Genomic DNA, 15,308 nt, shown 5'->3' with positions numbered 1-15,308 from the left:
GATATTACAATACTGTGTAGGGTCTGAATACCTGGGTGCTGGATTGGATCACAATCCACCAAAACTATTTAAAGAAAAGCTTGCTAATGTATTTTCCTCAATAATTTTCTGTGCTGATAAGTTCCACAGGCTTATTCCATATTGCATAGCAAATTATTAGCTTCATCCAATTGTTGCATGCCTTTGGAGCAGCCTTGCTCTGTAAAGTTTGATCCAGCACAATTGGTGCAAGCCAGAGGATTAGCACTGAGCAATCTTCAAGAAACAGGGTTTTGGTTTTTGTACTTTTAAGCAGCAGTTCAATAGAAATGCTAATATAATAGTATAATAACTACTATAAGAACAGGAAATAGATATATTTATTGCCTCAGAAAAAGCCCTATTCTGCTTAAATTTCCATTGAAGCACATAATCTTTCTGTGTGCTTTGGCATTAGGAAATGTATAAAACATTTTCTCTGTACAGAGCAGGAATTTCTCTGTTCATTTAAACTTAGATTTCCACCAGTGCTTATACTGGACAAAAAAATCAAGAGAACATAATAAAATTTTAAAACAGTCTTTAAGTCTTTGCACAGTAGCAATATAATTTATTACTTCAGGAAAGAAAATAAAGAATATTATTGGAAAATACAACATAAAGTACATATCTGCCTTCCAAGGACCCATCTGCTCTACATTTGATATTTTTCCAAGAAAATTGCAGATAAACATTTGCAAAATAGAGAGCAGAACCAAAGTACTTCTTTTATTTCAAAGAATACTTATTGAGGTTGCAGGAACAAACCATCCCAATGTGTAGAAAGAATAGTAAATATGACAGGTGACCTACCTGGCTTAACAGTGAAATCCTTGCTGATCTTAAACGCAAAAAAGAAGCTTACAAGACATGGAAGATTGGACAAATGACCAGGGAGCAGTATAAAAATATTGCTCAGGCATGCAAGAGTAAAATCAGGAAGGCCAAGTCACACTTGGAGTTGCAGCTAGCAAGAGATGTTAAGAGTAACAAGAAGGGTTTCTTCAGGTATGTTAGCAACAAGAAGAAAGTCAAGGAAAGCGTGGGTTCCTTACTGAATGAAGGAGGCAACCTAGACTCATAGACTTTAAGGTCAGAAGGGATCATTATGATCATCTAGTCTGACCTCCTGCACAATGCAGGCCACAGAATCTCACCCATCCAGAGGTGACAGAGGATGTGGAAAAAGCTAATGTACTCAATGCTTTTTTTGCCTCTGTCTTCATGAACAAGGTCAGCTCCCAGACTATTGCACTGGGCAGCACAGCATAGGGAGGAGGTGACCAGCCCTCTATGGAGAAAGAAGTGGTTCAGGGCTATTTAGAAAAGCTGGACGAGCACAGGTCCATGGGGCCTGATGCGCTGCATCTGAGAGTGCTAAAGGAGTTAGCCGGATGTGATTGCAGAGCCATTGGCCACTATCTTTGAAAACTCATGGTGATCGGGGGAGGTCCATGATTACTGGAAAAAAGCTAATGTAGTGCCCATCTTTTAAAAAAGGAAGAAGGAGGATCCAAAGAACCACAGGCTAGTCAGCCTCACCTCAGTCAATGGAAAAATCATGGAGCAGGTCCTCAAAGAATCAATTCTGAAGCACTTAGAGGAGAGGAAAGTGATCAGGAACAGTCAGCATGGATTCACCAAGGGCAAGTCATGCCTGACTGACCTAATTGCCTTCTATGATGAGATAACTAGCTCTGTGGATTAGGGGAAAACACTGGACGTTTTATTCCTTGACTTTAGCAAAGCTTTTGATGCGGTCTCCCACAGTATTCTTGCCAGCAAGTTAAAGAAGTATGGGCTGGCTACATCATCAGCTCAACAGGTAGTGATCAATGGCTCCATGTCTAGTTGGCAGCCAGTATCAAGCGGAGTGCCCCAAGGGTCGGCCGGTTTTGTTCATTATCTTCATTAATGATCTAGAGGATGGCATGGACTGCACCCTCATCAAGTTTGCAAATGACACTAAACTGGGAGGAGTGGTAGATACACTGGAGGGTAGGGATAGGATATAGAGGGACCTAGACAAATTAGAGGATTAGGCCAAAAGAAATCTGATGAGGTTCAACAAGAACAAGTGCAGAGTCCTGCACTTAGGATGGAAGAATCCCATGCACTGCTACAAACTAGGGACCGAAAGGCTAGGCAGCTGTTCTGCAGAAAAGGATCTACGGATTACAGTGACTCATATCTGAGTCAACAGTGTGCCCTTGTTGCCATGAAGGCTAATGGCATTTTGAGCTGTATAAATAGGACCATTGCCAGCAGATCGAGGGACGTGATCATTCCCCTCTATTCGACATTGGTGAGGCCTCATCTAGTACTGTGTCCAGCTTTGGGCCCCACACTACAAGAAGGATGTGGAAAAATTGGAAAGAGTCCAGCAGAGGGCAACAGAAATGATTAGGGGACTGGAGCACATGACTTATGAGGAGAGGCTGAGAGAACTAGGATTGTTTAATCTGCAGAAGAGAAGAATGAAGGGGGATTTGATAGCTGCTTTCAACTACCTGAAAGGGGTTCCAAAGAGGATAGATCTAGACTTTTCTCAGTGGTAGCAGATAACAGAACAAGGAGTAATGGTCTCAAGTTACAGTGGGGGAGGTTAGGGTGGATATTAGGAAAAACTTTTTCACTAGGAGGGTGGTGAAGCACTGGAATGGGTTACCTAGGAAGGTGGTGGAATCTCCTTCCTTAGAGGTTTTTAAGGTCAGGCTTGACAAAGCCCTGGCTAGGATGATTTAGTTGGGGATTGGTCCTGCTTTGAGCAGGGGCTAGATGACCTCCTGAGGTCCCTTCCAACCTTGATATTCTATGATTCCGTGATTATCCTCCCTTTAGCTAACTCGGGGAGGGGAGAGGAGGGGAAACATTCAGAGAAGAGGAGGTCTGCATTGACAAGTAACATTTTCTTCTCTGTCCTCATTTCCTGGATGGGGTGGTCACTCCTTTGAGCCATTTCCCTGGCCATCCTTGTGCAGATGGAATAGCAATAGACTTTAAGAGCAAAGAATGCTGTTTGGGAGTCAGGAAGCAATTGTACAAACAAGAATCTGTTTCTGTTGCTGTACTGTTGATAGTGTAATTAATGAGACAGACATCTCTATCAGGGTTAAAATAATAGGGGTGATTGGTACAATACATGCAATTTTAAAGTGATAGCTGGCCTCTTTAGAGAAGCTCAGTTAATACTTATTGTGAAGTAGAAAAATAGACACACTTCACAAAAAGTCATGCAATGTACATGGTTATTCTGAATGCCATTTTTAGGACTATATCTCATGAACAGGCCTGGCTTTAAACAGATGCTTTAAGCTGTTGAAAAGGGGAGATGCTTTGCTCTCCACAGGACAAGGCAGATGTTGCTAGCCTGAATGGTGCCCAAGAAAACAGATCTTAAAGATGTCACTAGTCCAGGACTGAAATTTGATAGATTTGACCCTTAGCTCGTTGTCATTTGGGAGGGAAATGTAACATTACAAAACAGAACCAGCTCAAGAACAGTAAATACCACCTTGGTACAACTCTAAGACAGAATTCTTCCTCTCTCGCAAGCACTAAGTCTGTGCCTAACAAAAAAAAAGCTTTTATTAAGAGGAGAGGGAACACAGCATCAATTACGAAAGGTGTACAAGCAGTAAGTAAACACCTGCCCCACAGTATCTTGGGTGGTAATCATTTGCCCCTCAACTAGGGCATATTAATTACAGTTCTGCTGCCCTTTAGTCAAGATTTAAGTGAATTTTAACCCAAAACAGCCACAGTTTGGCAAAACATTCTACTGAATACCTTGGCAAAGTAGGTGTTTCTGTGCAAATATGCTCTGCCACGGAGGTCTTTGCCCCCATGTCATCAACAGATGGCACGAGAGAATTCAGATCACTGGCTTATGTCATCTAAGCCTATGATTCTGTCAGATTTCCTGGTACAATGCTATGTTGGTAGTGCTGTATTAAGCTCCAGATATGTACCTAAATTTAGCTGAATGTTAGCGTCTGACATCATCTGACCTGCAGTGTCAACAGCCTTGTTCCTTCTGTCTCTTGTTGGAGAGGATAACTGGGCAGAGCCACAGGGTCCAGAGAGCAACAGAAGGGTTGTGAATGAGTATCTGGCTGTAGAGTACCTCCTTCCATGACCACAGAAGGAGCACTCTCCAACTGGAGTTGATTCCACGGAGTGGGCAACCTTTTAAGCTGCTGGCCTAAATGCTGGTCTCTCCCTTTCAATTCATGTCTTGCTGCTAGAATTACCAGGAAGACAGTAATAATAATGAAATTAATTAATAAGGCAGCAACCTAGCATTAATATTTCATAATTACATGTAAGTGTGCCAGACTCTATCATCATTACTTCAGAAATGGATAACAGTGCATAATACTGTTATGTAAACCCCAACTCTTCTACGAGCCTACTTTTGTGTTGTTGGGGAGAAACTCAGGGGCTTGCTGGTCCCCTTTGGTGTGTTTGGGACAAATGCATGTCCAGCATCTTTTGGGCATTCTTCCCTCTCTGTGTCTTTTCCTGGGGATCCACAAAGTCTCTCTTCACTCCCTTCTATGTTGAGCAATGGTGAAGGGCATTGGTTGGGTATCCTGCTTAACCCACAGCTATGGGTGAATCAAATAATTTGAAGACTAGCATAAATATCTGCTGCATTCATCAGCTGAGTGCAGATGAACAGTTTCCATTCTTATTTAGCTTTCTGGCTTTGGTTTGAAAATGTCCCACCACGTCTGAAAACTGTCTCTTACTGAGTTTCCTGTGCATGTTGTGCTTTCAGGCACTCAGATTCTACAGCAATGAGTCTGTAATAAAAGGCTAAGCACAATAGAATAAAATCAGAAAGGGACTATAGGATGGTTAGCTGGTTCCTCACATCTCGTAAAATGTTTCAAATGCCTCAGGACATCACACTCATAATAACTCTGTCTCTTGATTAAAGGGACAGCAAAACTTTGGTGCAGAACAAAGTAAATAAGATTTCTCCAATTTACCATCAGCTTATTAGAAAAAATAGAAGCAGGGTAGATACAGAGCTTTGATTCAAAGCATTTAATTAGTGACATATTATTTCTATTTATTGCCAAGGAAGTAAGCACATAAACACTAACTAAATCCACTGCTGCATTTCAAAAGCATTTTTTAAAAATCTATGTATAGATTTAATTTTCAATTAACCAATGACAGCGACAAGTTCCACTCTGGAAACCAGACCTCCAACAACCAGTCTGTAAACAAGTCACTTACTTAACAGAGCTGAGTGCAGCAGCCTGCAGTGAGCTAATAAAATGCAGAAATTGACTAAATTCTCTTCCATTTTTTGCTTTATTGATATACCTTAGGCTTGTTATTACATTGCAGTTATAGGCTATGGATAACTGGATAAACATGCATTTTAAGTATCAGACTTGCAATTCTTTTCAAGTTTTCAATTCTGCTTACTTGTATTTGGGGTCTCTACAAGGCACAGTGAATACTTTTCAAGGGTATTTCACAAGTCAAAGAACTTTAAAAATAATCAGTAGAAAGTCTATCTAGAGTTTTGGATCATCTTGGGTATTTATATTCTATTTATATTATGGTGATGACATTATGATTTTATGTAAGGTATATTTGAAATCAGAACTTGGAACTATAAACAAAATCCCATAGTGATGGTGGTGGTGATGTTCCTTTATTAAGAACAAGGGTAACTCCAGAGGTCTGTAAATATGATTGCCCAGCAGAAACGCTTGATAAGAGTGTCTTACATCCTCCGCACCACTGTGTCAACTGCTGTCATGGTTTGAACACAATAGCTATCCCAGTTTTATTATAATTATCATAGTGGAGGCATGAGGAAGGATGGAGATTTCTGCCACCTGTTAGTCTACAGATCTATTAAATATCACCTCTCATCAAGATGAATGAAGCCTTCTAGAAAAGATGCTGTGCTGCTTGCACACTTCAGGACAAATTCACCCCTGGGGGTCAAAACTCCATCAACCTCAATGGAACAGTAAATGTGACCTTTCTAATATAACTGCAAAATTTGATTAAATTGCCTTGTCCAATGCTCATTTGCTTTATTCTCCCCATGATTAAGTGTATAGCAGAGGCTACACTGATCTAGCAGTGCCAAATAATGCTACCCCTGAGTGAAAAATGATTGCTAAACAAATTACTGTTTATGTGTGTATTTGCATTTGTAAAGCACTCATCTCCGTAATATCTAGTGAAGTATGGATTCCTATTCAGCAGCAAGAGACATTTTAACCCCATAAACTGATATTAAAATGCATTTATATAGGTTATGGCCCACAGCTGATCCCAACCTTTATGAGGGATGTTAGCATCTCTTCAGAACAATGCTATAAGAAAGAGGCAGTTGCTATTGAGAACTACAGCGTGCAGTGAGGCATGATGCCACCTGTGTAGATCAGAAATATGCATAGTCTGTACTTCAGTAACGAAGGAATTCATTCTTACTACAGTAAAGAGGTTTATTGGTTTTCTATAAAATTCCTTTCTTTTAGTATCAAGGAGAGTAATGGTTCAGGGCTAGCTGTCCCCTGGATCACTTTCTAGTCCCTGAGTGCAGCTTTTCTAATGACAGGCCTTCATTTCTCTCAGGGTGGAATCCCACAATTCTCCTGTTATTGACTGCTCCCCTGCACTTCCTCTGTGCAGACCTGACTGGGTTCAACTACTGCAAGTCTCCTCCTTGGGAGCTGTGACCAGTGGTGAATACAATAACCCCAAACAGTCTTTTAAGCAGAGTATTGTTTGTTCTCAATATAGGAACAAAGCATAGAAAGAGAGAAGGGTTTTTCACAGAACCAACCAGTCTACATGCATCTGTCTCTTACTTTATGGCCCAGACAAGCCTACCTTATCCAAAACCCCCACCCTTTCCCCAGCAGTCCCTGCCTTCCTCTCTCCCTCTTGGTCTTCACAGGCTGTCCTTTTAACTGCCCCAACGTTCTGGGATTCAGTTTTTCCTGCTTGGTTCCTACCCTCTGGGGTTACCAGCTAAACCAATGGTTCTCAAACTTTTGTATTGGTGACCCCTTTCACACAGCAAGCCTCTGAGTGTGACTTCTCTTCTGAATTAAAAACACTTTAAAATATTTAACACTATTATAAATACTGGAGGTCAAATGTGGGTTGGGATGGAGGTTGACAGCTTGTGACCCTGCCCCATGTAATAACCTCATGACCCCTGAGGAGTCATGACCCCCAGTTTGAGAACCCCTGAGCTAGACAGTTGAATCCAGCATGGTCAGAAGTAAAACTTCAGTGTGAATGACAACCATATTGTCGTTTAAGTTCCATCTGATGCTCTTGTCTCCTGTGTAAATGCAAATAACCCCTGCTTGAATTAAACATGTGTAATTATAACAAATCCCACATTTTTTTAAAAATGGAGATATACCTATCTCATAGAACTAGAAGGGACCCCAAAAGGTCATTGATTCCAGCCCCCCTGCCTTCTCTGCCTGGACCAACTACTGATTTTCCCCAGATCGCTAAATGTCCCTCTCAAAGATTGAGCTTACAACCCTGGGTTTAGCAGGCCAGTGCTCAAACCACTGAGTTATCCCACCCTCCAATAATACTAGGACAGATAACAAGTAATATTTGTGAAATATTAGACAGCTCTTGCATCCTTTACAAATAATGTAGTGCATTATGGCTGTTCTGAGTTGCTTTATTATCTGTTCCCAGTTCTCATGCATTTTGCTGCTGCTGTTTTGTTTTGATATTTCCCATGTAGGCTGAGAATGAGTCACTGTGCTTTTATGGTGGTTGCAGCTAGTGTATCCTTTTGTATAATTTTCTGTGTTTGCCATCTAGTTACTACGGTGATAGTTGCTACATAAATATACTGATGGATTGTACAGGTTAATTATTTCTTTTTAGCTTAAAGAGTATTTATCACAACATTCCCCAAATGACATCTCATACCATAGCATCCTGAGGCAGAGTTAAAAATGGGCCCAAGCTTTCAAATCCAAAATAGTGTTTGAATCCAAACATCTCCAGAGTTTGAGGTTAGTTTGGAACTGATGCTCCAATTTGGCCTCTTAGAGAAAAAGGTTGGAGTTGCAAAGACCCAAACTAAACTTCCTCACTATCTGGGGGCAAGCAGATTTCATTCCACTTATTAGTTTGAGTCCAGTTCTAATCCCCATACTGCTGGGGATTCTTAGACTGTGATTCATACATTGACTCTATTAGCACATGCTTTTTGTCCAAAATTAAATTGGAACCAAAACTAAAGAGCTTTTTGAAAAATGAAAAGTTCATGCTTAGTTACCTTTTCTCATTTTTGTGCACATCTGCACTCAGTGCCAGTTTGAAGCAGACGCTATAACCACAGTAGTCCAAATATAAACCTTTTGCCACGGTCTTTACAGAGGAAACCATCTTGAAAGAGGGTAATGTAAAGGTTTTTATTCTGTATTCAGGTGCCGGCTGTGTATTTGTATACTTGGTTAAAAGGCTCAACACTAATAAGAAATAATTGCTGGAACTGGACCATTCCATGAACCTCTCCAAGCACTCACTTAAAATCCTTCTTTTTTACCATAGTATAACGATAAAGGATCATGTGACACTGGGGACTTATAAGTATCTGACAGAAATTGCTCACACTGAGGGCTAGTCTACACTGGGAATGCTAAAGCACTGCCATGGCAGCACTTCAATGTGGCTTGTGTAGTCACGGCAGAGTGCTGGGAGAGAGTTTCTCCCAGCGCTCTAAAAAAACCACCTCCATGAGGTCTCGCATTTCAGAGTAAACAGACAACTGCTGCTTTCACTGCTCTTGACAAAATTAGTAGGGATGACAAAGTAGAGAATAGCAACTTGAGAGTTCAAGTAGTGATTTTCAATTTTGTCACTTAATTTAACTTGACCTCATGCCCCATAGTGTGCTATACTTAGCCTACACTGGTTTAAATAGATGTACAGGCTCTAAATGTTTGAAAATACTCTTATTCATTGTTGGACGAATGAAAGGCAACAGAGCAGACTTCTGACAGCAGATGTGGTAACAGTATCACTATTTCACAATGTGCAGTAGCCAGCTGCCACAATACAAAGGGGAAAGTAAATGAGAGATATGAAGGGTTGGTAATAGGGAGTGCAAGTATGAATTACAGCTTCCTGATTGTGGGCAACACAGAAGAGGTAGAAGTTTTGAGCTGCATTTGAAAAAGGGATGAGGAATCAGGAGGGAGGAGAGCAGACTTCACCAAATAATTGCTATGGTAGCAGCAAAAGAGCAACCTCTGATGTAGGTCAACACTGGAGAAAGGGGGTGTGACAGACGTGAGACTTCGGAAACATGGAATATTCAAAGTGTATTAGAAGGAGACACACAAATGCCACAGACACATGGTATATTCAAAGACTATTCTAATATTTATGTGTTTGATACATCTTTATGAGCTTGCAGGTGATTGAGATTGGATTTCTGTCTCAAGGGATAAAATAAAGGAAGTGTCTGGCAGGAACTAAAGTCAACAAGAGGTAATTAATGAAAATCTCCAATATCGAAAACAATGTAGGTAACAAGTCATTTTGAAGTTTCACTCCCTGGAAATAGCTCAAGAGGCCTAACATGCAAAATGCCTGAAAGTTTATAAAGTGACATTCCTAACTTAGAGAGTGTCATTCACACTTGATCCAAGAACTGACATGAGTATATGACCAGAGACAAGCCCTATGAGAGGGCCTGAAGTACACTAATCCTATGAGGGGCTCCATGTAGAAGATGGCTGACCAGCTGGTAAGCTAAAATGCAGATAAGTTTGTTTTTATGATACGTTTTCTCTGAATTGCTTTTGTTCTGAATGAATAGCACTTTTCTGTCAGAGCTGACAGTCACTGATGATCCTATTATTGCTCCTGAGAGAGTGGAAATGCAGATGCTGAACTGAGGTCAGATATGGTGAGGTAATCACAGTGAATTGCAGGAATCTATAGCCTAAGTCCCCAGTTTGAAGAGAAAGGATTGTTGCACTCTGCTCTGAGATAGGTGATTGCTGAGTGAGGTGCTCTCAAGTAGGCCATGAAGGGGTCAGAGATGAAGTTATGTTGGGAAGTGTGACAGGGAGTAGAGGGAGAGATGAAATCATGGAGATATATTGGGATCATGAGGGTTCTTTAAAATGAGGAGAGCAATCTTGAGTGGGCAGGGAATCAATGGATAATCAAATATTCACTGGTGTTTTCACTTTCCTTCCTAAACCAAGATACAGACATCCCATAATTCCTTCCCCATAAGTTCTGTCATATGAGCATCCTATTAATGGCTTATACTCTTAAGCCTTCTAATACATGCACAGTTGATCAAACTTTAAAAATCCTTGTGACTGAAAGGATCTCTGAAATGAAACAAACAAATAGCATAGAGTCTTCACCAGAGAAGTTTCTTATTTTCTCTTCTGGAACAGATATTAATTCATCTATCGCCTATAGCTTTAGCAGGGTAGTTTATCAGCAAAGGGCATTAAGAGCCGATTGGCCATCCTGGCAATATTAGACTCGTGGCCAGATTTTTTCAAAGCTGCCAAGCACCTGCAGCTCCCATTGACTTCTGTGGGAGTTGAAGTTGCTCCACACCTCTGTGAAGAAGGCACAAGTCTCATAAGCCAATATTTTCAAATCTGGGAACTTAGAGTTAGGCAACTAAACCCACATTGACACGTAATTAAAAAAGTTGGATTTTTCGGAGGGTCTGTAGTATCCTCAACTGCAATTGGAGTAAATGGGAACTGCAGGTGCTCTGAATCTCTGAAATTCAGGTAATTCTGGAGGTGCTTAAATGTGAATGTAGTACTTTTTAGACACAAGTTTGAAAATTAAGGCCATGGTATTGCAAATAACTAAATGATAAATATTTAAGATTTTTGCTGAAGCCAAAGTAATCTAAAATTTTAGCCGTACAGTAGAGCTACTTGACAAGGCATCCTTGATTGGAGTATTGAACTTGTGTGAACTAATAGCCGTTAAAATATCTAAATAGGTCAGTATCGTTACACCTGAAGTTCTTTACAAAGACATTATCAGTAGGATACCTGATTGACCAAAGTATATTACTTGCTACTGAAAGATCGTTTTCCTCTCAGTTGAATTATATGACTCTTTAAAATGAGAGCTCATTGGAGCACCTAAAAAAAATCTATCTTTGCCAAGAAATATACATTGAAAACAGTAATGTGAAAATCTCAGAATCAGTCCAGACTGTGTAATGTTCTTAGGTGTTTTAAGCTGAAAACTGGCTGATAATAGCTAGATGGCTTTTGAGGAGCAAGTATATTTCTTACAAAGCCTCCTTAATGGTCTGCAATGGAAACATTCTTTGGAATATGCCAAGAGCCAGTGCATACTGAAATCCTGTTCTTACTGCTAGCTATCCATAATTCTTGTCTCATTTTTATCTGGGAATTTGCAAACTGTTGAAATGAAGACTTCTAGCTCCTCTGAAACCTTCTACATGTGGAGGTTTAATTCTGCTCCAGTTTAACACAAAACTACTAGCTGCTTTGCCAGAAACAAAGAAGCTGAACAGAGCAAGATGCCAGTCTTCTTATAAAACATCATGGAATGATTCAAGGGCTTTGTTTTCTGAGGATGTACATTTTAACGGGAAGTAGAGATTTGAGGAAAAGCGTGAATTGTATGCATCTTTTACCCCTTGCTTTGCATTACTAATTATTTTTATTTGTTCATGAAAATTTTTAACACCGCTTTTCTTTTCACTTCATTGATGTCCATACAGAGAGGTACATCTTACCTTACCGATGTACAGACTTTCCACACTATTTTCCCCATGCAGCTTTTCACCAGTCTTGCTGCTCTGATGTTAGTGAGTCAATACTGAGGCTGAGCAGCAGCTGCTTTTGCAGATGACCAAATCCTATGTTTTAGCTGTTGTTGCTGCTCTGAAATCAAGTGACTGATAACTAGAATTTTGAGAGAAAGACCCACTCCAGAACAGGCAATATCCCAAAGGTTAGGGCATTAACCTGGATCGTGAGTGCCTCATTCAGATCCGGGACTTAAATTTGGGTCTCTTAACCACCCAGGTAAATACCCTACCCACCAGGCTATAGAGTCACTCTCACTCTTCCTCTTCCTCCTCTGCCCCATCCATGAATATTTATTTATACTAACTACTACTCTGAGTGCATCTGAACCATCTGATTTAATCACCCAAAGTCTGTCATTGTGAACAGTGGGTCATGGGTTAAATGCCATTGTTAGTGGGTTGGTTGGATGCTTTACGGCAGCACTGAGCTTTGTCTTGAGCTAAACAAAATCATATAATGTCATGACATGAGTGCCATTAAATAACAAGGGACTCTTGAATCATTACACTAATGTAAGAGAAATATCAGTAACAAGTCAGAATACTGGTTTACAGTGTCAACAGGAAAAGGTTAGGGAGAAGTACTGTGAAGCATAAAGAAAAATGTTTGAAAGGTTATGTAAAGAAAGAGTAAAGAAAAAGAGGAGGCAAATTAATCAAAGCAGTAAAGAGGGAAAAAGAAAAAGGACAATATCTTTTAAAAATATCTTTGTTCTTAAGATGGTTTGCTCACAGGAAGTTAATCTTCATGATGACTCCTACTGGGTGTACAGCCCATTAAGTAATTAGCAACTCTTTTGAAAAAATAAAAATTTCTATATTTTAGCTTTGAGATGTTGGCCCTTATCCTCCACCGCCTTCCACTTTGTTTAGACACGTTGGTGCAAAGTGAGCATAGTGAGTAAATGCACTACACAATCAGAATGGAGTTGATAATTAAGAAGTCAAAGTGTAGTGGAAGGATCTAGGGATGAAAAACATCTTGCTGTTTGGATAAACTTGTGAACAGCTTGCTCTGTGATTGTGTTCTTGCAGGAATCAAGGGAAGTGCGTAGAGGGCATGGTGGAGATCTTTGACATGCTGCTGGCCACTGCTGCTCGGTTCCGTGTGATGAATCTCCAGGGGGAGGAATTTGTGTGCCTTAAGTCAATCATCTTGCTCAATTCAGGTAAGTGGCATGTTCACATATAACACTTTTATTATTTAATGTAGTAATTGAATTTTATTATTGCTGTGTGATTTCAGTTGTTGTTTGGATGCGAAAAGAGGCTGGATCGGAGCATTAGACTGGGAATTTGTGATGTAAAAACCTTAAGGCAAAGACAGACAGTGTAAACTTGTGCAGTACAAGAGGAAGCCAGGGAATTAATTAAAAAAGGAGTTGATATACTGAAAGCAACAGACCTAAAGGATGATTTGGGCAGTATTTTTGATGGATTGGAGGTGGGTCAAGATTGGTATGAAAAAGATCTGAGAGGAGGTGATGACAATAGTTGAGACAACCCTCATAATGTCCAGGGGTGATTCTAATTTTAGTTTTAGAACTGGAGCGTAAACATTCCTGTTTAGGTGGTAAGACTAAGGGAAGGGATGGCAAAGGCATGGCTAAATTTGTCAGAACTATGTTAAGACCTTGAGGTTGAAATGGCCAAATAAAGCTGAGAAGTAAGGCACAAAAAGAAAGGATCTTGCATCTTTGACTAGAAGGTTTTGTCTGTTTAAAATGAGAGAAAATAGAAAAAGATTTATTCTAAATGCAGGCTGAAGCATACAGCACTTTTCTAAAGCCGTAATGTTAAGTTCTGTTAAACAAGGCTCTGCTCTCAGAAGTGATTACAGAAAATTGGCACCACCTTAAACTCATGGATTTTTAGGCCAAAAGAGACCATCACAATCATCTAATCTGACATTTTTCACACTGTAGCCACAGAACCTCACCCTCCCACTCCTATAGTAGCTCCATACCTTTAGCCAAATTACCAAAGTCCTCAAATTTTGATTTAAAGACTTTAAATTACAGTGAATCCACCATTTACTCTAATTCCATGGTTCTCAAACTTTTGTATTGGTGACTCCTTTAACACAGCAAGCCTTGGAGTGTGATGCCCCTTATAAATTAAAAGCACATATTTTAAAAATATATTTAACACTATTATAAATGCTGGAGGTGAAGCAGGGTTTGGGGGGCTGGAGGCTGATAGCTTGCAACCTGCATATAATAACCTCATGACCTCTTGAGGGGTCACAACCCCTGGTTTGAGAACTCCTGCTCTAGTTCAAACCAGCAAGTAACCTGTGGCCCATGTTGCAGTGGAAGTTGGCAACCTCCTAAGTACTCTACCAATCTGTCTTGGTGGAAAGTTCCTACCTGACCCCATATATGGCAGTCTGTTAGAGCCTGAGCATGTGGGCAAGACCCATCAGCCAGACACCTAAAAAGAATTCTCTGTAAAACTCAGAGCCCTCCCCTCTAGTGTTCCATCTACGGGCATTGGAAATATCTGTGAATAACAGTTGTAGATGGACCATGTGCCATTGTAAGCAGTCTCAACCTTCATAAACTTATCAAGCTCCATCTTATAACTTAGGATTTTTGTCCCCACTATTCCTCTTGGAAGGTTGTTCCAGAACGTCACTCCCCTGGTGGTTAGAAGGCTTTGTATAATTTCAAGCCTAAACTTGTTTGTGTCTAGTTTATATCCATTTGTTCTTGGCCAATGCTGGCACTTAACTTGAGTAACTCATCTCCCTCCCTGACATTTATCCCTCCGATGTATTTATAGAGAGCAAGCATATTTCCCCCCAGCCTTCATAGAATCAGAGAAGATATGGGGTTGAAGAAACCTCAGGAAGTGATCTAGTCCAACTCCCTGCTCCAAGCAGGACCAACCCCAACTAAATCACCCCAGCTAGGGCTTTGTCAGGCTGAGCCTTAAAAACCTCCAAGAATGGAGATTCCACCACCTCCCTAGGTAACCCATCTCTGTTGCTTCCAACTGATACATCCCCAGTTTATAGCAAAATTCTTGTTGTTAGTCCCTAAATGTATGACTTTACACAATTAAATTTCATACCATTTCATTTACTCCAGTTTTCAAGGTCATTCAGATCTTCTTGTATAATATTTCTGGTCCTCCTCCATATTGGCAATACCTCCCAAATTTGTGTCATCCACAAATTTTATTAGCACATTATTGCTTTTTGTGCCAAGGTCATTAATGAAAACGTTAAATAAGATTGGTTCCAAGACTGATCTTTGAGGCACCTTATTTGCAATCTCCCTCCAGCCTGACAGTTGATCTTTCAGCATGACCACTATACTCTCTTCTGTAACCAGTTCCTTACCCTCCTTTCAATTCTCATATTAACCCTCATCTTGTCTAATTTAATTAATAATTCGCTTGTGGAACTGTATCAAATACTTCA

The 15,308-nt window shown here is 40.3% G+C and overlaps 1 protein-coding gene across 1 annotated transcript in view; it reads left to right on the top strand.

Annotated features, from left to right (window-relative positions):
• The window catches only part of ESR1 (estrogen receptor 1), a 311,043-nt gene that overhangs the window by 280,935 nt on the left and 14,800 nt on the right, over nucleotides 1-15,308 (top strand). The window contains exon 7 of the mRNA XM_050951601.1: nucleotides 12,917-13,050. Coding sequence (XP_050807558.1) covers nucleotides 12,917-13,050 — 134 coding nt within the window. The remainder of the gene's footprint in view (nucleotides 1-12,916; nucleotides 13,051-15,308) is intronic.

The sequence above is a fragment of the Gopherus flavomarginatus genome, chromosome 4, assembly GCF_025201925.1.
Source record: "Gopherus flavomarginatus isolate rGopFla2 chromosome 4, rGopFla2.mat.asm, whole genome shotgun sequence".
Classification (NCBI taxonomy): Eukaryota; Metazoa; Chordata; order Testudines; family Testudinidae; genus Gopherus; species Gopherus flavomarginatus.
Note: the sequence above shows the minus strand (reverse complement) of the source record. Positions and strands in the feature narration are given on the sequence as shown.